This window comes from Euprymna scolopes, chromosome 17, assembly GCF_053919585.1.
Source record: "Euprymna scolopes isolate OS-2025 chromosome 17, ASM5391958v1, whole genome shotgun sequence".
Taxonomy (NCBI): Eukaryota; Metazoa; Mollusca; class Cephalopoda; order Sepiida; family Sepiolidae; genus Euprymna; species Euprymna scolopes.
Window position 1 is genome coordinate 114,836,437 of NC_136498.1, and position 26,162 is coordinate 114,862,598.

Genomic DNA, 26,162 nt, shown 5'->3' on the forward strand with positions numbered 1-26,162 from the left:
GTTTTTTAGTTTGTTCTTTTTGTTTCAACTTGATATTTTTTTCCAAGATATATTCCAAGAAATATCTTGAAAAGAATTTCAAGATATTTTTTTCCAAGATATATTCCAAGAAATATCTTGAAAAGAATTTCAAGATATTTTTTTCCAAGATATATTCCAAGAAATATCTTGAAAAGAATTTCAAGATATTTTTTTCCAAGATATATTCCAAGAAATATCTTGAAAAGAATTTCAAGATATTTCCCCCCCCCCCAAAGAATTTTTTTTTTTTTTTTTTTTTCAAAGATTTTTTCAACAATATTATCTACCACATAAAATGTGACAGGGAAAAGCCTCTAAGAAAGGTTATTTCAAAAGTAAGATCTATTTTTTTTTTATAACTCAAAACCTAAAACGTTGAAGAGCTACAAAGACTGGAGTGGTACCATTCAAACGAGCAACCTTTTATCCTTCAGAACTTCTTTTTACTACACTCTTGCCAATCTCTTTTGATGCTTCTATCGTTCAGAGCACATGTTGTTACATCTCTTGCCATTCTGAAATCGGCAAACCCATCTTCTAACTGCTTACATTAACTCCATCAGCTTAAAAAATATTCAGCAGGCATTGGTGGATGTTTTTTTTCTGCATGGAAGAATTCAATGGTGCGTCTCTGCTTCTGACGCACGTTCATAACAGTGGTTGCTTTCTTAGAGTCTAACGCCATGAATATCTGCACCAAAGAGATGAAACTTTCAGGTCATGAATGCATAAGTTCCGTCATCATAACAATGTAATTTGCAATCCCCTCAGATTCATTCAGACAGAATGAAATAAACAAAACAAAAAAAAAACAGGTATTACTTTTGAAACGACCTTTGTACAAGAACATATCTTCAAAATAAAAATAAAAACAAGGAGTAATTGAATATATAAATATAGTCAGCCGAGTCTAACGCTCATCTTATTTTTCCTTTAATAATATTATTGGAATTCTTTCCCCATTTCCTTGTACCTATTTGTGAATTATTCCATGGATTTCTGCCTTTTAGATAATTTTGGACCATCTTCCAATTACGCGATTCTCTTGGATTTTACTTGTGCGAATGGAAATTTAACTAACTTTCTTGGATTTGCATTTTTGGATTTTATCGTCATTGGATACTTTACCTTTCACCAGACTTTCCATTCACGTGAAATCACTTTTTTCTTCATCATGTTCCCTCTGCTTCACTTTTTGTTATCAAGTAAGATCTTTGACTTACTTGCAGTTGAAACAAATACTTTTGCAAGCAAAATCCGATGCTGCATTTTGCTAAATCCCTACCCTCCGATGAGAAGGAAAGTATTCTTCGAAACTCCGCGGATTAAGGACTATCCACTTATTTAGTGTTTCCTTTTTTTTCAAATTAAATATGTTTTTAACTCTTTTTCAAAGTGTTTTTTAACATGTTTTATTAACTATTTGCTCGTATATTGTTTTATACAAGTTTTCCAATCGTCACTGCTGTCACCATAATCATTGAGAGCCCAACTTGTTTTTTTTTGTTTTTTACAAGGTGGTCATCACTTATCAAGGCCCAGAAGGGTTATTGTTAGTACAGTACGTTAGTGTGGATGTTTTAGAGTGTCTACTTAAGGGGGCGGTTCATCAGGAATTTGTTTATGTTGGACTTGAAGACATCCAAGTTGTAGTCAGGAGTGAAGCAGGCAGATGGAACAGAGTTCCACAGGCGTGCAGTTCTAAGAAAGAAGATTTGTTCATGGAATCTACGTTTTGATTTAGGCATAGATAAAGAGTGGGAAAAGTTTTTGACAGTGGATTCAGCTAGACGGGTGTTTTTTTGTAAAAGATTGGCGAAGGGGGACCAGAGATTGGAGTTCAGACGAGTACCTGCCATGGAAATAATGATAAAACAGATAGGCTTGCAACGTCTCTTATGTGGGAGAGAGGTTGCAGGGAAGAGAAAAGGACACCCCCCCACTAAGCCACGAAGTCTATTTTGTACTCTGTCAAGGCAGGATAGGCTGTTTTTAGCAGCTCCTGCCCAGATATGGCGGCAGTATTCCATCCTTGGACGTACTTGGCTTGTTGCTAAAGTGCACACAGGCTGATCACTTGCCACCATCATTGTGATTCCTGGTTGCTTTTTTTGTTTGTCGATACAAACCATGTTGATTAATTTATTCACAGGTGTAACATGGCAACTTCCTTCAATCTTGACAGACTATGGATACCCACTGTAACGGCGCCTGTGCGGGGAATTTTTTTGGCAAGAGTTGTGCAATCTTCAACCACACGTCTCCTGAGTTGGCGTTGTTAAATACCAGTGGCAAGTGGAGGTTCATAACGACTGAAACAATGCTGAGCACATACAGCGCCTACATTACATTATCTCAAGTATATTTTTAACAATGGGGTGGCGGACATGAAGACAGTGCAGGGATTGGATGAGATAAGTGCAAATATATACAAGCAGAATACCCGGCGTCGCTCAAGATTGGATGAGATAGGTGGAAAACATGTAGTAGCAGAATACCTAGCATTGCCCGGGATCAAATGAAATAGGTGGAAGATATATACTATAATACGCAGCGTCACCACGGATTAGATAAGATAGGTAGAACATATATACTATGAGAATACTCAGGATTGATTGGTGTGTTTGTAATGAAATAATCAACCCAGACAATATATCAAAGTTATTATTTTAGTAAGGGGAGGGGATAATGTGGGTCAAAATTATGAAAAATGATTGTCGGAATTAGTACCATATCCAAGAATTATGAAAAATGGTGAAATGTGAGTTAATTGATTGGTGTATTTGTAATGGAATAATCAAACCAGACAATATTACAAAGTTATTATTTCAATAAGGACGGGGGGGGGGGGGCTACAATAATATGATGGTGTCTTCATTCATGCTGAATGCCCAGCAGCAATATAATACATATGAAAGATGCCACTGTGGAATTTCCACAGGCCCCGCTAGTTTTAATTAATTCACTGACATCCTGCTCTATACAATTTTTTATTCATTATTCTGCCCAACTGGTCTTGCTCTCTTCACCTCCCCCCCTACTTCCATGCAGGAAAAATGACAAAACACAGCCGACTGAACTTAATCACTTAACACAAAATACAATCCTTTCCTTCCTAACCTAAAGTGTAACAAAAGAAAAAAAAGAATTCTAAAAAAAAAAATAAATAAATAAAAGTAACAATGTACCCCTCTCACTCCTCCAATGACGTCCAGCAAGTAACGCTACCAAATTCGGCTGTTTTGAATCTCTTGGTGCTCCCAGTCACTCTGGCAAGGAAAGACCCAGAGTGTTGAAATGTCCTGTTCGGCAAACGTTGTAAAATATCAAATTGTCTGGCATTGGTCACTATGATCAAATAAAATGTAAGAATTGATTGGCTACAATATGTGTCAAGTAGTGAAAATCTCTGACATAAACAAAGTTATTGCCACAAGAGTGATTTAGTTTTTCCTCAAATTTGAAAAAAAAATCAAGTTGACATTCTGTCCAAATTTTGACAATGATCAAACTCGTCAAGGTCGTAGAAGATGCAGTAATTTATTGCCTATAATATGGGTCAAGTAGGATATCTTTACTGAAATTATTGCCAAAGTATAACCTTTTCTGTGACTGTAACCTTAACCGTTCACCTAGATATCCCCAAATTAATTCAAATTTAAGTTAGACTATTTTGGGGAGCAAAAGTCATTTAAGCTAAGAGAAGAACAACACTTTGACGACTGTTTTTTTGGTTAATATAACATTAATTACTTGTAGAAAAGTCATACATTCAAATTCTTCACAAGTCTGAACTTAGGTCCTTAATATTCATGTGTGGACGATACCCTTTGGTCAGTCTGGTTGATTTTCAAGTTTAGTTGTCAACCCTAATTTCGAAAGTCAGACTTTCAACAATGCGCAGTCCAGTGGAGAGCAAAGCGGAATCTCTCAATCCAGTCGGACCTTTCTGCCTTGTGACTCTTGGTCTGACTGACTGTCTCACCTTGTTATGTTGAGAACCCAAGGGCCATAACTCCGTCCCTCTTACCAATAGAATTTAACTCCTTTTATCAGTAATGCATTATTGTTCTAACTTTTTGCCACGCTTACTGGTTTTAATGTGCAAGGATCCACTCTTCTTTATCGGAAATGGTTAGCAGATTTAAGACATGCTCTTTCTTTCTTCTTCATTTATTTCCCCACATGCCCCCGCTAACATGTAGAGGCTCTTTCCCACCATTTATGCCGGCCCCCAAATCATAATTCTCCTTTTAATTTTTCATCAGCAGCTATTTTAATAAACCATCACTGCAGCATATGTGTGTGATCTTTTCTGCTTTCTTGATAAGCAATTTATCTACTTGCTTAAGAATTCATTTAGTCGCTTTAGCGGCACTAATCGATCTAGTGTCTGAATAACAATCCACTATTGTTTATCCTTATATTGGTCAAAGATCTATACTTCTTTGTCTGGACACAGCTCTTGTGACAAGACCACCCTGCCTGACGAAGAGCTACTGAATAATTAACTTCTTAGATCCTTGGGAAAGCCAATTTATTGCCAAATTCCATTCCCCATACCCTCTTTTTCTTTTTATGGGCCCAAATAATCAACAAGACCACTTTGGGAAAGAAACAGGATTTTTTTTTTTTTTTTTTTTTTTTTTTTACAAGGGAGTCACTGCTTATCAAGGCCCAAAGGCCACTCGAGGATAAGGGGTAATGAGTGTACAATTGTACCCTCGATAAAAGTGTAGTAATCGTTGGTGGTGAAAAATTGGGAATAATTTATTTATTTAAGGGGACAGCTCAACAAGAATTTGTTTACATTAGACATTAGATATTTCACTATTAATCTAGGGGTTTTATGATTTTTATAAGAATTTAATATTTTCTATTTTTTGTTTTTCTCTTTCTGTCCTTTACTTTCCATAGTTTGAATTCTGACATTTGTTTCTGTAGTACAACACAACCCCCACTTTCTTTCCCAGCCTGCCAATATCACAAGACTCACAGGACTAGTTATTTTTTCTACCATCTAATTTTTCTTCTTTTTACAACTAATATAACAAAGACAAAGAAAAAAAAAAAAAAAAAAAAAAAAAAAAAACTGCATTAAAGCAATTTAAAAAAAAAAAGCTACTTTTATTAAACAAACAAAAAAAGTTTAATACCAAACGCGTCCGACAAACTTTTTCTCCTCTTTTTTCACCCGTACAAGTTTTGAGACATTTTTCGGGTCATAAACATCATCGATCGTTAAATTCAATTCTTTCAAATCTTTTTGGATTTGTTTCAAAGTTTCTGCTTTGTGCTGATCAAATTCCACTTTCTCAGCAGCCAGTTTCTCTTTCAAAGAAACAATTTTACTGATTTTCATCTTGAAACTTCGTTTTCTCGCCTTTTTCTTGCGCCGGCCTCGTCTTGAAAGTTTAAAATACGAATAAGGAGTGACGCGCTTGTATCTCAATTTTAATTTTTTGCAAATCCAGATGAAACGTTCAAAGTCTAATTTGCGCAACTCTTTCAGCCATTTCCTTCGTTTTGCGATCCTTTCATTTAAGTCTGATTTTGAACGTTTATCCTAAAAGAAAAGAATAAATAAAGACGCATAAATTATTCGGGTTAAGTATAAATTAAAATATAGGCATATAACAAAAACAAAAAAAAAAAACAGGTTCTTTGTTACTATAATGAAATCTGACAGCAAAAAAAAAAACAATTACTATTTTTATCAATTTCAACAAAACGCAATGGTATCTACCTAATTGTCATGTCATAATTTGTTAAATATTACTGCATCGTTACATAAAGGATGTACTTTGTACAAATAGATGATTGCATGACATCCACCATTAATTGTAGTAGTTATAAACGTCTTTTTTTTTTTTTTACAAAGGATTCACAATTTATCAAGGCTGAAAGGCCACTTGATGATAAAGATTAGTTTACTTTTCTCTATTGAAAAAAGTGTTCTTGCTATGTGATTTGGTGATGCTCTGACAAGTCAGCTTCTTCATTTCATCAAAGAAGCTGACAATCAGATTGACCTCTACATTAATGCTGGCAAAACAGAATTTATCAACGAAAAAGCAGAAATGAAGCTGAAAAAAAGAAACAAAACAACAACAGCAATAACAAGTATAACCAGTTAACAGAAAGAGATATAAAAATGTTTTGATGAAAAATATTTATCTCAAAATCTTTCCTTTCTCACAATCATAAGACATTTTTTAGATCATATTGAAATTTATTTTTTTCGGGCTCGGGTTGGAACAACACTGAAAGAAGTCGCAGAGTTTACATATTTGGGCAGCAACATAGTTTCCACAGAGAGAGAGATATCGAAATTCATATCTCAAAAGCATGCATGGGCTGCATTCAGTATGGACTTCAAGGCTAATTGACAAACTGAAAGGGCAGTTCTTCAAGGCAGTAGTAGAGTCTCCTTGTTTACAGTGCTACAGCCTGGACACTCACTAAAAGACTGGAAAGAAAATTAGACGGCATATACACCTGTACGCTACGAACAGTATTAAATATATCTTGGCAAAATCATCCCACGAAGCAGAAACTTCATGGCAACCTACCTACCATATCAAATACCATCAGAGAAAGACGCCTACAAGTTGCTGGTCATTGTCTGAGGAGCAAGCATGAATTGGTGAGTGATGTATTGCTATGGACTCCACCACACGGACGCACAAGCAAAGGATGACCTAGATTCACATACATCCAGCAAATAGCACACGACGCCAAACTGTGAACCTCTAGATCTGAGGCAACTGATGGAAGACAGGAAACTCTGGAGAGGAAGAGTCACATTGGACCATGGAAAGGAGATCATCATGATAATGATTTTATTTATTTATTTTTTGCGCTATGGTTCGGCAGTTTGGAGAGTTATGAACCAACAAAAAGCATCCTTAATTCTAACATGCACAAGGATGTTAGAGGTTGCAGTAGACAAACATCTAACCAAGGAACGCCTACATGAACACCTTTCCCTTATCGTAATCTTGCTAAGATAGAGAAGGCTTTGGTCACTCAAAGAGAAGTAATTCGGAACTTGCAAAAGATCGGTTAGATCTCACCGCATCAACCGACTTGTAGAAGACATGCATGCCATTTGGATAAGCTGCTAACAGAAATGTCAGACAGAAATTGTTTGCAGGAATGAGTCAGGAGAATTCTCAACTGAATCTAGAAATCATTGTCCTAGAAAACATGCAAAATATAAACATGTCTTCTCGTATCATTTTTCATGCCGTAGATGAAATCATGGTTAGTGTTCTCTATAGGCTTTGGTCAGATTCCTCTGAAGACATCATATGATCACATGATTTGAACTTTGCAGAATTCATGGAGTGTGTTGCTATTACCTTCCCCAGCGCAGTGGCATCTGACTCACCTGTTTCCACCTATCCGTTGTCCTTAGATCATCCGCATAGCTTTAACGTAACTATTAATACCATAGAACCATTGATCTGCTAGAGATTCATCCTCCTCCATGGCCATCCAACATCCTGCTGCCGACGTCATCAGATTTACCTTCTTCTACATGCATGTCTCAACTAAGACTAGGAATGCATCTCTCCCAGTGAATTAATGTGTCTCCAGATACCAACCTGGAAATTTCTTATGACTTGTCATGGTACATACAGCGCATAGTTTTCCCAAATGGTCACCCATCTGGTACTGGCCAGGCTGAATAAAAAAAATATATATACCTAATATATAAACGTTTATATGTCTGTCTGTCTGTCTCCATATTTTCAAACTCTATCTCTTCCGAAACTAAAAGTCACAGAGCAGCGCTAGAGACCCACAAATTATTGGATTTTTACTGGGACACATGAAACGGCAAGAAGCATCAATTGAGGGAACATAGACGAGGATGCTCCAAGTTAGATTAGATTGGATTGGACATCAATTGGACGAAATAGTCGATCAAGAAATGCCTTTTATGAACACATTCCCCTCCTCCTCCTCTCAAACTAAAACCAAGGAGAAAAGAAAAGCGAATAAATTTTTAACTCGACAAAATCAAGTGAGAGTCTAAAGAAAATAAGGAAGAGAAAGGTTTTAAGTGACGCAAAGTAAAGGAGATTAGAACGGCAAAGTCCTTCTTCGTCTCATCCATTTCAAACAAGAATTTGTTATTTGGTAAAAGAAAGTTGTGCAAAAAAAAAAAAATTGAAATCTGCTTACCTTCCAGAATACAGATACATGGTCTTTCATGCAACGGATTCGAATAGTAGCCAATGCAACTGAAAAAAAAAAAAAAAAATTTATTTTATCAAATAAAACCGATTTTGGACTATTTGACCTACTGTTCTCATGGTAAATGTTATTCTTACAGTTTTGGCTGATGTAACCTCTGACCTTCTTCAGGTGCGTCATGTCAAATTTTGCCGAACTCGAAAATCTGTATACAAAGACTCGTAACACAATGTATAAAAGTAGCATTACAAGCGTATGCTGTATTTTTGTGGATATCGGCAATATTACATACCTAATGTTCTTCAACAAGTCATATCTTTTTTATTTGTGGGTTAACTTTTAAAAGAATTACATTGATGGAAAGAGAATAGAATAAGCATTCCAATGATGTTAATTTACTTTTCTTTTATGTGTTCAATATTTTTATGATCCAAGTTAAAAATGAAAAAAAAAAAACGGTAAAAAATTATGACAGCAAAAAGAGATACTGTCTTTTCAATATTTACATTTCATATGTTACGTTTGGATACATATGCGCGGGGTTAAATTTCATTGGATATGGCTGAAATTTTACAGGCTATATAAACAAAGAAGTCCATCTCTACTAGACTTTGATTTATATTTTTACGACCACAGGAAGCAAAGTTACAACCGAGCAAAGTTGACGAAGAATATTTCAAAATGGATAATATAAATCGGTATATATCATCCATTTTCATAGAGATAATAGTTTCAGAATTATTTTCATGTATATGTAAATATTTGATAATTATTGTGCAGAAATTTCTTTAAAATTGCTGGTGGCCATCTTGGTATGTGCATTTACGCATAGTTTCTAGGGGTTACGTTTGCGTGCTCGTACGTACCAAGATGGCCACCAGCGATAACATAAGAAATGACATTGCTTAATATCTGGAAAACTACTTATTTGCAGAAATTTAAATGCGATATTAGTTTTCAGCATACCCTAAAACCTAAAAAAGTAATCATTTTAAATGTTGAAGTGGAAACAAGGTAAAAAATTACCGTTTTGTTTCTTTGTTTACATAGTTGAATTTTCAGTAAAATAACAGAATAGAAATGACAAAAAGTACCATCAACTCGTGAATATATAGTTGTTGCTTATCAGAATTCCTGGTATCCTGGTACTGTGAAAGCTACATCAAGGATTCATGTAGAGTATGATTTATGGTTGCATCTCAGAAAATAGGGGTATATTTTGGGTCAGAGAGGATTTACAAAATTGAAAATTGGACTGGTCCCAAAATGCATAAGTTCTGGTCGACTATGGGAATTTCCATCTTTTACAGAAATCCAAAATCTATATGAAAAATTTTCAATTTATTTTTTAGATTAATTCATATCTACTCAATTTTTTTTTTCTTTGCGGGGAGTAGTAAATACCAGCCATGAATGCTCTTTAGGCATTCAATGGCTACACCCCAGATTAAACTCACCTTTGGTGAGGAAGCAGGAAAATGCCCATTCTCAATAAAGCTATATTTAAATACCACTATAATACTTAGACACCCACTGTATGATACCATGCACCAGTTCAAAATTAAAATTTGAAATTTGTACATCTGAATTTATAATTCATGGCTTATGGTAAAGAGATACATCAGATTTGACTGCATAATCAGAAAGAGCACACAATTTTACATAAGAGTGCCAAGTTTCATGAGAATAGCTTGAAAAATAAATAAATGGTGGCAAAATTACCGAATTTTTTGAAATGTTGAGGTCCGTAATTTAGCCCACTTTTTCTAAAGAAAAATGTCCACGGAAAAGCATAAATTTTGGCATTAAAATTCTCATAACTTTTGAACTACTGATGGTATTTGCATAATTCGGTTTTAAGCATCTTTTACATTGCTATTTTCATGCAAGTTGATAAAATAACAATTATCTAAAAAGAAAAAAATCAACTTGTAATGCTAATAAAAGTGTTAAGTAAGAGTTCTAAGTGATAGTTTTCTGATGATTGAAGCTCCGATCCTCAGCGCAGGACATAATATGAATATGATTACAAATTACTTGAGAAGGTGCCCTTCAAAATGCAGTGCAGATTTTTAAGATCAACATAAAATTTTCCAAGTTTAACAAGACACACATGAAGAAGGTCAGATGTGATAATAACACTCAAAATGAGAAGAATAATCTGAATAATTAAAATTATTAATTTTTATCTCAAAAATTAAAAAAAAAAATGAAACCTTTTTTTTCACTAAAGTTTGAGTTTTTCTTCATTTAACCTAATACTGTAATTTTCTCTTATGCAAATTTCTTACTGTATTATGAAAACAAACAATTTGTTTTTGCTTTCATATAAGATTTTAACTTTTTCCAGATTAACTCAGACAACTGCCAAGAATAACTCATTCGATTGTTTTTTAAGAAATCACTTCAGACAAGGCATAAAGCCACTTGATGTAAGGAGCTATAAAAAATATTACTTCAAGATAAAAAAACAGGCAACAACAAGGACTAACTGACATGTAAGAAAAGCAAGAGTCAAAATACTTTTGAATTTGATCCAAATGAGTTTGAGTTATCATTCTTGATAATTTCCTGGAAAAAATAAATTTTAAAAATATATAACTAAATAAATACTTATTTGTTTTTATTAAAACTTGAAATATTACTTTTTATTTATTATTTTTTTTTTTTACACAATAATAAATTCAAACCATATTTATTATATAGTGCAATATGGTAGCTATTTATGAAGTCTTCTCCAGAAAATTTTAAAATCTTAAAAAAAAAAAAACTACTTGTTTTCAATAAAACTTTTAAACAAATTTATTTTTAACACAATATTACAGATTTTAGCTTCAGGCAACAAAGTTTAATATTAAAAATGTAAAATTACTTTTTCTTTCCAAATGAGCTTCGAGTCCAAGAGTGGAAAAAATCCAATCAATCATTTCTTGTCTTTCATGTACCTTTTTTTCCTTCTGAAAAAAAAAAAAAAAAATCACTTAAAAAATACAATTTGATTTCAACTGAGAAATTTTTTAAATCAAATCAAAATTTCTTTAAATCACTTGAAATAAAATAAGTTTTGATTCTGAAAAAATAAATAAATAAATAAATAAAAAATAAAATTTTTTTTTTTTTTTTTTCAAATATGTACTGAGAATACATTAGCTCTATGTACAGAACAGGAAACTTTTGTCTCTGAATTTTTGTGACAAGGATTAATTATTCGAATTATTTGGATTCTTCAAACAATTGTTCCCATCTTGAGTGTCATTTTCACAATGTTTCAGTCAATGTAACCTCCAACCTTCTTCAGGTGTATCTTGTTGGATCAGGAAATTTGGATGAAGTTTTGAACGTTGTAAAACTGACACTCAAAATGAAATAGTAGTCCAAAGAATCCAAATAATACAAGGTAACTTTTGGTCACATTGAAAGAAAGAGTTCCTAGGTGTAGAACAGTTGAGGTAGCAAATTCAGTTCACAAGGGAAGGTCAAGGAAAATATGGGAGTAAATGATAAGGAGGATTTGAGAACACGTTTTACAGACATGAACAACTCCTTAAAAAAGGTTTTGCAATATTCTGATCATGTATTTTTTGAAGATCGTTTAACAGTCCCAGAAGTATTATCAGCAATAGCGTTAGTTGACTTTGTTATAAAAACACAATAAGGTCTTGAAGCTTTTTAAGTAACACCTGTCCGTAAAACCTTTTTAAGTGAGAAAACAGAAACAACCCTACTTTCTAATCGACTACTACATTACCCACCACCCCAAATGTCTACATTGTAAGGAACACTCATTGTAAATGTTATATAAGAATTCTCCTTCTGCCTGCCTTATCAAATATAATGTTATATAAGAATTCTTCTTCCGTCTGCCTTATATATTTTTAAAATATAATTATCCACTGACATGTGTTTCGTCGTCTACGACTCATCAGAGTGGCTGAATCTAGTGAGATTCGAAATTGGGACCCCAGGGTAATGAGCCTGACCTCTTTACCCGCTAATTATTCCCAACTCGCATTTAGGCAAAAATGCACTTTCATAAATAACTGAATTCATTCAAAACGTATCACAAAAACAAATAACATCTAAATAAATTGCGATATATCTTAACTGTCGGCGAGATGGACCAGCGGGTAAAGAGATCAGGCTCATTACCGTGGGGTCCCAATTTCGAATCTCACTAGATTCAGTCACTCTGATGAGTCGTAGACGACGAAACACGTGTCAGTGGATATTTTAAAAATAATATATATATATATATATATATATATATATATATATATACTTGTTTATTGTTATATAAACATGCTCACATCCCACTGCTACAAACAGCCACTTGTTTCAATCAAACAACAGATATCATCAGGCAGCGACTTGACTATTCAAATGTTCATTGAATAATGGATTTTTATTTTAGGTAGGAACTCTTTAAAAGTTGGAGTTAAAAAACCTTAAAACACAGAACTTTAATTATAAGATGTAAAGAGGGAGGGGCAATCTAAATAAAGTTAAAAAATTATAATGGAGAGAGAATGATTAAGAGGAGAAAAAAAGAAATAGAGAAAGAAAATAAATAGAGAAAGAAAATAGAAAAAAAAATATAATATGGAGAAGAAAAAGAGAAAAAGATATAAAGGGTTACTATAAAGAAAACAAGGGCTAGAAGAGAAAAGAAAGAATGATGAAATATAGTTAAAGAGAGAAAGAGAGAAAGTAAGAATTAATGTAGAGAGGATATAGAAAAAGAAAAAGATCTGCGTGTCAACCAATTTATGAACAATTTACATTTCAGTAACGAGACACGTTATTACAAAAACAAACAGAAAATACAATCTTAGCGTTAGAAGTGTACATGTCAAAAATGACAGCGAATGTAACCAACCAACATATTTATCATCTCACATACGTCCACGAGTAATATCAACACAGTTCAAACATACGTCTACAATTAATTAAGCCCTTTATACTAAATGATATAAGTTTAAAGTTTTCGCGTTTTTATTAAATAAATATATAAAAAAATAATGATAAAACAATATTAAAATTATTAATAATAATAATAGTAATAATAAAAATAATAGTAATAATAATAATAATAAAACAGAATAAAATTAATATTTATTATCTTTTTAATATAACATATTTAGCCATAAGAGGGGATTGAAGAAATTAAATAGGACTAATAATTATAAAGAATAATCTAATATTTATGTATATAAAAAGAATACCATATATATATATATATATATATATATATATATATATATATATATATATATATACACACACACACACATATATATACATATATACATGCATATAAGTAAAGGTGTAACTCTATACTATTAAGTTGAAAGTTTAAGCTCGTTAAGAATAAATATAGTCATATTAAATCACAAATTAACACATTCAAGACAGTATTACTAAAAACATAGATACAAGTACACTTACATATAAATATATAAATATATTCAAGCAAAAGAAGTAATTAAATCAACAAAATACTCAAAAGTAACAATACACAGGTAGATAGTAACAAAATTAAAAATAATAAAATACATATGTATATACCCACAGAGAACCAACAGACACACACACATATATATATATATATATATATATATATATATATATATATAATTTTATGTATACACATGCATACAAAAAAATACACAAATATATGCACACAGTCATATACTAATATACAACATCGCACACACATAAATATGTATAATTCATATAAACCATATATATAAAAATACATACGAATAAGAATTATTTGACAAGAGTACAGATAGATGCATACACACATAAAAGCATACAAATGGATTGAATAAACATTATTAGAGGAGTACACAACAAAGGAGGGTATACAAAATAACATAGATATATATAAACATAAGTACACACGTTCATAAAATAAACACATAGAAACATATTCACATAGACACACAGGTATATAAGATAGGGGAAGTTAAGAATGAAATCAGGCGAGGAGAAAGTATATTAATAGTATTTTAATAAATTATAGAACTCAGTGACAATTTTAAATTTATTTAAATTTTATATCTAAACTAAATTACTTAAAAGATGGCTTTTATAATGTTTGCAATTAATTGAATTTTCGTGTTTCTTATTTAATAATTTATCTTTCTCTAAACGTAAGTATAAACAATTTCTCATAAAGACATAGGTAGCAAGGTGAGTTTAAAGATGAACAGGTTTTAGCTTTCTTTAAAATTTTCCAATTCATTATTGGGGAGTAACCTTGCTCTACTAGTTCATTGTAATATTTAGACAGGGAAGTTCTATTTTTGTACTCATTATTTTCAAAAGAGCACTTGTGACCGGTAAATCTTTCTTTAAATTTGTTATTTTTTATACATAGGAATGACAAATAACAAATAAAAAATATATTTGTAGTCATCGACATATAGTCCTGTTTCGTTGTATGTATATATATATTTATAAGTTTTGGTTTCAATTTCAGTTTAAGCTGATACACCTAAGTCATATGGATATATTTTTTTATTTTTGAAATCGCAACTTTATAATATATTAAAAAAAAAAAATCAAAAGAACATTAACTCTATAATAATATATACAAAATCTGCATAAATTAAAATATATTTAAGTGTACTTTATGACTGGGCTATACCGGGTCTCCCTGCTAGTACTTTCGCAGTTTTAACAAAATAGCTACAATAATATCAAAGCATCTCCATTTACGCTGAACATCTACAGAATACCAACATCAATATATTACATATGAATGAGTCCCCTGTGGAATTTTCACAGGTCCCACTAGTTTATATATAATGTTACACTAAATATTTAAAAAAAAAAAATTTTAATGCTGCAATATTTTAGGTTATAAATTTATATTTTTAACCAGAATATCATGCCCCCACCCAGTTTTAACAACTAGTAGTCCTTTTACTTTTCTAAGTTTAATTTTAACTATACTACTTTTTATGCTTGTATTTTTCTATGTAATCCATGATTTTTCCAGGCTTTGCTTTGAAATAATATTTTCTTTTATGTGTTCAATATCATATGCATTAACAATCCATAAAAAAAATTATTACCAACATCTTAAATTAACAAAATAAAAAAAATAAAACATAATTAAGTAAATAAACAGAAAAAAGGGACCAAAAAAAAAAAGAGAAACAGAATTAACAGGCGATGTCATAAGCAAAAGATTATCAGCCCTAGCAAGAAAAAGAGCATCACTTTTATTAAATCTTTCTATATAATCCAAATAAGATGACATGCAAGCAACATTCCTGCTATGATTTATGAAGGCGTCGACAACAAAAACGTTGCTATGGTAACCAACAGCCAATCAGAAGAAACCGTCTCATACTCCTTTCTTATTCTGAAGACTTTTGAACATTAATAATTTTACTAGAACTTTTGTTTTTACTGAACGAAAATTGAAATTTTTTATTTCAAAATATAGCCGAGAAGGTAACCTATGAATTTGTTTTAAATTTGATCACAAAATGAGTGAGCAGTGAAGCTTTAATGCAGTTCTAAATGAGTAAAACTAACTCTTAACCAAATATTCAATCAAACACTACCGTATTTGCTTGAATGGTACACTTTTGGCCATGGAAGGAATATTATATAAAACGAGACACTTTATAATATAAACACCAAACCAAATTTTTCACCTGTAAACTTAAGAATTTCAAAAATCTACATAAATCTTTTAAAAAAAATCAACAAATCCTTTTCAACCTACATTATCTACACTCGCAGTTTTTCCACCAGAAACTTCAACTTAGTCGTCCAAAGAATTATAGATCTATCCTATCTGAATATTCTTATTTCAAGTGTTACTTTAAACCAGCAATGGATTTACGAATTTTACCAATTTTTAACCAACTTCATTGATTAGATTTTATTAATCGACATCTTCATACTTTATTTAAATATCCTTTTTTGCATCTGTATATATATTTCTATAAAATCCTGCAAACATTACTTTCTTTTGAAATTTTAAGCTTTCAATTTTTGCGCTAATCTGCAATATTATAGCAAGTCTATATAAAATTTATTTTGCTAACTGTTTTCCTCTGGAAAAAAAAAAGAAGAAGCCAATATTTTGAAACTCCATGGAATAAGTAAATCACTCGCTTTATCTTGTATTCATTGTTTTATGAACAAGAAATGTTTGTAAATTATTATTTGCATAATTTTAACTCCCCTCATATATTGATGCTCTATCTCAAATATTGAGCATTTTCATCAAGATAGGATTAATCTATAAATATTAATATTTATTTTTTTCCGTTTAAAATTATTAATTTTAAATACTGAAAAATACACACATATTTACTCTCCTATTTGCATCTTCTTATTTCCTTCTTCAGAGATATTTTTTTACTTTTACATTTTTTTATTTATTTATTTATTTTTTTTTTACAAGGTGGTCACCACTTATCAAGGCCCGGAAGCCACTCAGGGATAAGGGTTATTGCAAGTACAGTATGTTAGTGTGGAGATTTGATGAAGTGTTTACTTAAGGGGACGGTTCATTAGGAATTTATTAACGTTGGACTTGAAGACATCCAAGTTGTAGTCAGGTGGGAAGCAGGCAGATGGAACAGAGTTCCACAGGCGTGCAGTTCTAAGAAAGAAGCTTTGTTCATGGAATCCACATTTGGATTTAGGCACAGATAAAGAGTGGGGGAAATTTTTGACAGTGGATTCAGCTAGACGGGTGTTTTTCGTGAAAGATTGGCGAGGGGGGACCAGAGATTGGAGTTCAGACGAGCACCTGCCATGGAAATAACGATAAAACAAGGATAGGCTCGCAACGTCTCTCCTGTGGGAGAGAGGTTGCAGGGTAGAGAAAAGGGCATCCCCCACTAAACCACGAAGTCTATTTTGTACTCTATCAAGGCAGGATAGGCTGTTTTTAGCAGCTCCTGCCCAGATATGGCAGCAGTATTCCATCCTTGGACGTACTTGGCTTTTATATAGATAGAGAATTGCATCAGTAGTGAGATATCTTCTGGAGCGGTAGAAGGATCCCACCATCTTTCCAGCGACATTGGCAACAGATTTGATGTACGTGTTCTTTAATACTGTGGCTCCTCTACATATGAGCTGATCTAGTTATGAGAAATTCAAGAGTACAAGATGTCTTCAGAAACAAAATCTTGCCCTACATATGAGCGAAAATCCAAGTTACGAGTTTCCAGATGCTACCGCTAGGTGGTCGAGTGTGTTAGGTTTCACTACGTCTCCTTAACGGTGCCATTTTTTTTATTAGGAACATGTCAGCCCTTGCACCGTTTCCTCTCAACACATCATTTTACTGTGACGCCTTTTAACTGTTATCTTTATTATTGTTCATTCTTTTATTATACGCATCCTATTAGTTAACAAACACTGGGTTTGTATTACTGTACACATAGATTCGAAAAAGTTGTCAAAAACAAATATATAACAAATAAATGTTATCAAAGGCAAGATAAGTTACTTTTCTACCTAACTGGATATATTTTTCGTGTTTTTATTCAATGTAACATGTTTATTCAGCTCGAAAAACATACAGTGTTTACCGAAGTATTGGAAAATTCAAGATGGCGCCTCATTCCCTCTTTAACACGGTAAGTTTGGGAAAAGGTGTTATAAATAAAAAAACTAAACAAAATACTATTAAAAACCCGCCGAATATATGTCAACCTATGTCACGGTAACATATATTGAGTGAGCTTTTAACAGTATTTTATCCAGTTTTTTATTTATAACACCTTTTCCCAAACTTACCATGTTAAAGAGAGAGTCAGATGCCATCTTGAATTTTCCAATACATCGGTAAACACTGCATGGTTTTCGAGCTGAATAAACATGTTATATTGAATAAAAACACAAAAAATATATCCAGTTTGGTAAAAAAGTAACTTATCTTACATTTGATAACATTTATTTGTTATATATTTGTTTTTGGAGAACTTTTTCGAATCTATGTGTACAGTAATACAAACCCCAAATACTCTCTAACTTCATATAAGCTGTCTCGTGTGAGTTTTTAGTCCTAAGTCTAATTTTTTCCCATTTAACGTGATCAACACTAGTTTTCGTTAGCGTGATTTACGACCTCAGTTGCTAAGTGCCTTCTCTCCTAGCATAAGGTGCTTCTGCTTGTTCTCCTGTCTGCTACAACTTGGTATGTATATTTTATTTCTCCAATTTCTGTTAATTTAATTTTATTTCGTTGGGCTCTTTGCCATTGCCTTCTTTACTGAGCATTTTTATCAAGATAGGATGAATCTATAAATATTAATATTTATTTCCCCCCACCCCGTTTAAAATTATTAATTTTAAATACTGAAATATATATACATATATTTACCCTCCTATTTGCGTATGCTTATTTCCTTCTTTAGAGACATTTTTTACTTTTATATTTCTTTTCTATTTCTTTAAATATACACTTCTTTCATTTCCATTCTTAATGTTCTTAAGCCAATTTTTATTCATATTTTATATTTTGTATAATGCTGGCTTTTCTCCTCTAATGAGAAGCATTTAGCTTCGAAATGCCATGGCCTAAAAAGATTTTTCTCTCTATTGTTTTTTTCTTTTTTCCTTATTGATCTGATAATATAATTAAGTCATATGTAACTTTTATTCCTCAACTCCAATTAAATATACAGGATGTTCCAAAAGTCTTGGGCACATTTCAAATCCTCATACCTACTTAACTATGAATGGTAGTAAGAGAAAAGTGGTGCCATTTTAAAGCTTAATGCATTAAATATTTTGTAATTTTGTTATTGATTTTTTTTTCATTTCTTTTCAGATCCAGTAATGGCGTTCACTCAACCAGAAAAGGTGTTTCGTGTGCTTGAATTTGCAAAAACTGAACCATGGACACTTGCGCTAACATGCATTCCGCAAAAAATTTGGAAAACCACCACCAGAAAAGGAAATCCATAGTGAGATGTCATGGTAAATATGCCTCCCGTTCCAAGAGACGTGGGGTCCTGGGTATGTCCTTATACTATATCCGATGGTGAGGCCCCAGCTTGCAGGCCTTAGGGAGTGTGGAGCCACCCTTTAATTGCCATTGCTCCCAGGTCCACTCTGACCAAAAATCGTTCTTCAAAATCACCAGATTCGGCATTAAATAACCTGAAAAGGGTTGATATGCCGTAAAACAAACAACCAACCAACCAAGAGACGTGGATGAGCTGAAGGCCCGAATAACAGAAGCTGTTGCAATCATTGACAACGCAATTCTGAGACACGTTTTGCAAAAATTGGATTATCAGTTTAATGTGTGTCGTGTTACCAATGGTGCTCACATCGAACATTTTTGAACATTCCATGAAAAACTTTAGATTACAAGTTTTCTGAATATACTAGATGTTTTTCTATCCTTAATAGTTCTTGAGATATTCAATGTCAAAGTGTGTCCAAGACTTTTAGAACATCCTGTATTTAATTGCTCAACTTAACCGTGTTGAGCTTTTTCTATCTTGAGAAGTTTGCTTTGTTTAAAGATATATTCTTTATTAGCTCCATTTAATAATAATTACACACGTACGCACGCATATATATATATATAAGAATATAAATTAAAACTCTGTAAATTATGATTTACGAAAATTTAAAATTCGTTCTTTGTTGAATAATAAATTGTTGTAAATCATAATTTGCAGAGTTTTAATTTATATTCTTAGAACAAGCTCTATTCCTTATTTGGTTTGTTGAGCTTTTTTATCTGGTTTTGATTATCTTATAAATATTAGTATTATTATTTATACTCTACTTGAGTTTACAGAATTACTTAATTAGTAAACTTAACTATAACCTTTACTGAAATATATATATATATATATATATATATATATATATATATATATATATATATATATATGAGCAAACAGTTAATAAAATATGTTAAAAAACACTTTGAAATGAGTTAAAAACATATTTAATCTGAAAAGGAAACACTAGATAAATGGATAGTCCTTAATCTGCGGAGTTATATATATATATATATATATATATATATATATATATTTGTTTATTTGCCTTCCCACAAGGGCAGAGTTAGACACGAGGTCGGTTTTTAATGTGGGGGGAAACCAGCTCCTCAAAAAGGGGCATTCTGGTTAGTAATAAAATAATGAAAAATGTATCGGTCATGAAGGATTTCTCCGCCACTAACCAAGACCAAAAAAGTGAAGCGAAGCATCAGAACAGATACTACACTTTGAGTTATATTTTTTTATTCATTCTGAAAGTTTACAAACAAAAAAAAAAAATTAGGCACAAGGCCACTCAAAAATTGGGGAAGGGGGGGGGGGGGCTATGGTCATCCTCGTCACTATCCCTTTGCTAGTCTATGTTTGATCCTAGTTAAAGTTCTCATTCACCAAAATACCTAAAGCACAACGGGGGTCGTTCTACCTAAGATTCCCAAATCATATTGTGTGTGTGTGTGTGTGTGTGTGCGCGCATGTTTTTTGATCCTGGTCTGAAGGCCAAGAACCCTTTTTATATATATACTAGCGAGGGGTACCCGGCGTTGTCCGGGTGTTTGGAGGTGTGTGTGGGGGGGGGGGGGGGTTAAAAAAAAAAAAAGTAAGTATGAGGATCAAACCCGAACGGTTGAGGCAAAGTTGTGAAAAAAATAAAACGTGTGATGTTAACCATTGCCCCACCGCGACATGCTTACGGAAACACGTTTGAATTTATTTAATTACTTGGATTTAGCAGGTGCTCGTTTTAATGAGTTAATGAGGTCAAGTTTGACTGCGGGATTTCATTTACTGCTGAACGCTTCCCCCCCCCAAGATGTTATAGGAAAAAGACTAACCCACATGCGGCGAGCGATAAATATTGAATATTTATCTTCCCGAAATCGACCAAATTAAATAGACAGGCGAGCTTCGTTGTTAACTGTGAGATATTACGATTTATGTGATATAAAAAGTTTTAAAAAGTTGTGAAGCGAGCAACTGCTTCTCTGAAAGAAACCTTTTGTAGACACACAGAAAAAGCGAACACACATACATACATTTTCGCTTTTATATTTATATATAAAAAAGGGTTTCTTGGCCTTCAGGCCAGGATAAAAAAAACACGCACATATACATATTATAACCTTTTCTTCCAATTTAAATCCTGGTTGCAACAGAAAACGATAATTGTATTCGGATTTGATGTTGATGTGCATTACTATTTGTGGTGGTGTTTTTTTTAAGTTTCAGACCATTGATATTATTTGCTGGTTGGCTATGTAGTTTGGAAATCCAAATGCCCCCACCGATATAAGATAGCAATAACCAAAAACCTTCCAAGCCATGCCAACCAAATCTCCTCTGACAAAAAAAAAAAAAAAAACACTACTACTCGAATTAAAAAATATCAAGCAAGTCCTCATCAATAACAGATTTCCAAACTACATAGTCAACCAGCAAATAAAATCAATGCTCCGGAACCTAAAAAAAAAAACACTACCACAAATAGTAACACACCAAAATCCCAATACAATTAATGTTTTCTATTGCAACCAGGATTTCAATTAGAAGAAAAGGCCATAAAAAATATTATTCATAGATATGTTTCCCCCAATGACAACAATAACCTTAGACTTATTATATACTGGGTGCCTGGTATTGCCCGAGTGTTTGAAGGTGTGTTGAGCAAAAAAAAAAAAAAAAGTGGTAGTAGGCAGGCAGGCAGGCTCGAACTCGTGACGCAAAGGCAGAATAGAAAGTGAAAGAAAATCTGACGTTTTACCGCTACTCCACGACGCGACCGGAAGTTTGGGACGTTTAAATTAGGCAAAGTCAAGCCAACCGATACTATGACTTGCAAAAAAATGCCTCACAAAACATCGACCCCTCCTTGTAGAGAACTGTCTAGTTGAGGGTGAAGAAATTAATGCTTTTGGTCAATTTTTCGATATTTGTCGTCCGAGACATCGAGCTTCAAAACGATACCGATCTCATGAGAATCAGTTGCTGCTGTCGAAAGTTTTAGACATACATACATACAGTTAAACAGACAGGTGAGATTTATATTATAGATCATAAAAAATTTAAAATCAAAAACCTAATCGTAAAAAACAATGCCTCCCCCATCCTCAAACAACTAGAACAAACCAACGTCATCTATAAGTTCAAATGCCCACTGGGAGAGTGTAACTCCTAACAAAATATAAAAAACATTGTTACGTCTCTTACACAATGACCACGTTGTCCTGCCGCCTTCCCATGCATAATGTAGAATCTAGTGCTATATTATAACATTTACAGAAAAAAGATCATGACTGCGCCGCCTCCATAGTTAAAGAAATTTTAGTTAGCAACATAAATAATACACCATGAAACCAACGTTAAAAGATTAAACATTTTGGAAGCGGTATATATAAGAACTCACAAACCTGTCCTAAATATGGTTATTTTTCAAACCAGCCAAAACATTTTAAATTGCTTATCGTGACCCCGTTCCCCTCTCTGACCCTGCCCTCACCTCTAAACTAGACACTTCCTCCATCCCCACTGGGCACAAACGGCTTCTCACCCACTAACCATTTTCCGACTACTATGGCTTCTAGCACTTACCCTGTCAGCACAACCAAATCTTACACATTCCTGACGATGTCTTGATGAAAGATGAAAAACAACAAAATCGTAACATGCTTTAAAGAGACAAATCTAACTATGGGACGTTTGATTTGTATACAAAAAACTTCATCAAAAAATTTTAAAATAAAAAAAGGTATAACTAAGACAAAAGCTCTCTATTATCTTTAAGCAATGTTTAAATGAAAAAATGCTGCCTAAATATACACGATATGTATGTTATTTGTTTTTGCGATACTTTTTGAATGAATTCAATTATTCATATGAAAGTGCATTTTTACCCAAACACCAGTTGAGAATAATTTTCCCTTTTACCAATTTGGTACCCCCAAATGGGGAGCGGCATATAGTTTTTTTTTGTTTCATCGTCTGATTCAGCCACTCTGATGAGTCGTAGATGACGAAACACGTGTCAGTGGATAATTATATGAAAATTATATATAACTACTTAATTTACTCACATAAAATTAATATACGAAAGTATAGATTTATGCGTAAACTTTAAGTATTTACTTCAAAAGTGCTCAATACATAGGTAGAGCTAGTTAGTAAGTTATAAAATGTATATGGCGATTAAGCTACACTGAATATTCCGCGTTTCATCCACTCTAGGACTCTTCAGGCTTATACACATAAGCCTGAAGAGTCCTAGAGTGGATGAAACGCGGAATATTCAGTGTAGCTTAATCACCATATACATTTTATAACTTACTATATATATATATATATATATATATATATATATATATATATATAAGCACGTCTGATTGAACACGATGGAGTTATTCTTTTTTCCAATCTTTCTGGATTTCTTTTCCATTTGCAGAGCAGTCTTTAATTTCGGCAGGCATGTTATATAAAATGGTGTCCAAAAGTTATTGTTCGACCATATTCATCTTAAGCGCTTCTTATTGGTGCATCTGATTATCAGCAGGAGCGATTGTTGTTTTCTTTGAGGCTTTTATATATCATGCCTGCCAAAATTAAAAAGACCGCTCAGCAAATGGAAAAAATATCCAGAAAGATCAGAAAAAAGAATAACTCCATTGTGTTCAATCAGACATGTTCAAATAATGAATTGCTGCCAAAATATATATATATATATATATATAACAATTTAAGGTTGCTACCTTTCAAAGGTAATGTAACCAGTGAAATATAACGAGGTTAATACAAGAGTGCTCAATACCTGGGTAGAGCAAGTTACACTTTAAATTTGTCTTTACATAAGCAGTAATGTGTTGCTACACAGTCATGAGCATGTTTCAGTCTTCCAGTGTTTAATAACTAGAAACCCCTTCAGGTAACGACACATATATTGAAACGCAGAATTCTTAATGAAACCAGTGAAATATAACGAGGTTAATACAAGAGTGCTCAATACCTGGGTAGAGCAAATTACACTTTAAATTTGTCTTTACATAAGCAGTAATGTGTTGCTACACAGTCATGAGCATGTTTCAGTCTTCCAGTGTTTAATAACTAGAAACCTCTTCAGGTAACAACACATATTGAAACGCAGAATTCTTAATGAAACCAGTGAAATATAACGAGGTTAATACAAGAGTGCTCAATACCTGGGTAGAGCAAATTACACTTTAAATTTGTCTTTACATAAGCAGTAATGTGTTGCTACACAGTCATGAGCATGTTTCAGTCTTCCAGTGTTTAATAACTAGAAACCTCTTCAGGTAACGACACATATATTGAAACGCAGAATTTTAATGAAAATGAAATTTCAGCAAAAAGGGTTCTTCGGTAATATATATTATAAGGTAAAATTAAAAGCCAAGAACAATGCGAGATTTTTTTATATAGAGTAAAATTAAATGAAAACAAAAGAAATAAATTTCTTTTTTTGTTGTTTGTTTTTTCTTTTTCACACAAATTTTAACTCTAAACAACAGTCATTTTTTTTTCTGTTGTATTCAATGGTGTTATATAACACCATTGAATACAACAGAAAAAAAAAAAAAAAAAACGACTGTTGTTTAGAGTTAAAATTTGTGTGAAAAAGAAAAAATAAACAACAAAAAAAAAAAAGAAATTTATTTCTTTTGTTTTCATTTAATTTTACTCTATATATAAAAAAAAATCTCGCATTGTTCTTGGCTTTTAATTTTACCTTATAATTTTCTTCAACAATGCTTCAAGCAAACTACAATCTACTTATATATATATATATAATTATATATATAGAGAGAGAGAGATTTTTAAATCAAATCACAAATAAAGAGCATAGACAAAGGTATCATGGTTGCTTTCATCTGTTGTAAGGTAGTGTTTATTTTAGGTTATGCAACGAATCATTAAAAAATATAAATATACATGAACACAACAGAAAAAATATCGGTAACAAGTGGCCAAATCCAATTATCATTGCAAACAAATTTGCTTTGGATTTATTGCTTGATTTTTCGTTGGTAAAATTTTGTTTCCGTTGGGCGGACATTGTTGGAATGTTAAGGATGAAGTTAATTGTGGGAACAAAACACAACAAAAAGATAGCAAAAGAGGACAAGTCATGACGCAGACCAAACAGATAGGCACATAAACTACAACCTCTGACCGTACAAATATGATAGCGTCATGTGAGTTTGCAAGTACGTACGATGATGACATTTTAAGTCACCAAAAAAATATGAAATATCAAAATCTGAAATACTAGCAGGGCTACTTGGCATTACCTGGGACGTTAAATCACCATAAATTATGTAGATTACAGAAAAAAGTAAAACTAAAATATTTGCTTACTATTGCAATTTAAAATGTTTCAGTTCATTTTGGAACAGAGTAAGTGTAAGATTCCAGGTAACACCAGATAGCCCTGCTAGTATTTCAGATTTTGACATTTCATATCTTTTGAGTATTTAAAATCTCCAAATGTAAAAATAGTTATGACATTTGAATTTACAAACTTGTTTTTTTAACACAGTGTACTAAGCGGTTGACCCAAATGTTGGTGTTAAATATAAAAACAAACTTGTTTTTTTTTTTCTTCTTCACCCACTCTCCACTTTAGAGACGAATCTCGGTTAATCAAAGGCAACAAAAGAAAGGAGAGAAGATGAGAACGAAAACAAATCGGACAAAACAAGATTTCCTTTCACCAATGAAATATTAATGATATTAAATTATGGATGCTTGTGCAGTTTAGAAAAAACATTAAAAACAAAGATAAAGAAAAAATATTTATCATGTATGCGCTCTTAATAGAATGAAGTTATCATTAAAAAAAAAAATAAAATAAAAAATAGCTTAATTTGATCAATTTTTTTTTTTTTTTTTTTTTTTTTACAGAGGAAAATCTAATTTTAGTGA

The 26,162-nt window shown here is 32.4% G+C and overlaps 1 protein-coding gene across 1 annotated transcript in view; it reads right to left on the reverse strand.

Moving 5' to 3' along the window:
• Positions 1-5,127: 5,127 nt before the first annotated feature.
• Positions 5,128-26,162, reverse strand: part of LOC145296906 (small ribosomal subunit protein uS15m-like) — a 46,411-nt gene continuing 25,376 nt past the window's right edge. Inside the window, exons 5-7 of the mRNA XM_080143068.1 lie at positions 11,099-11,183; positions 8,215-8,273; positions 5,128-5,587 (exon numbers count right to left, since the gene is read on the reverse strand). Coding sequence (XP_079999194.1) covers positions 5,171-5,587; positions 8,215-8,273; positions 11,099-11,183 — 561 coding nt within the window. The 3' untranslated portion in view covers positions 5,128-5,170. The remainder of the gene's footprint in view (positions 5,588-8,214; positions 8,274-11,098; positions 11,184-26,162) is intronic.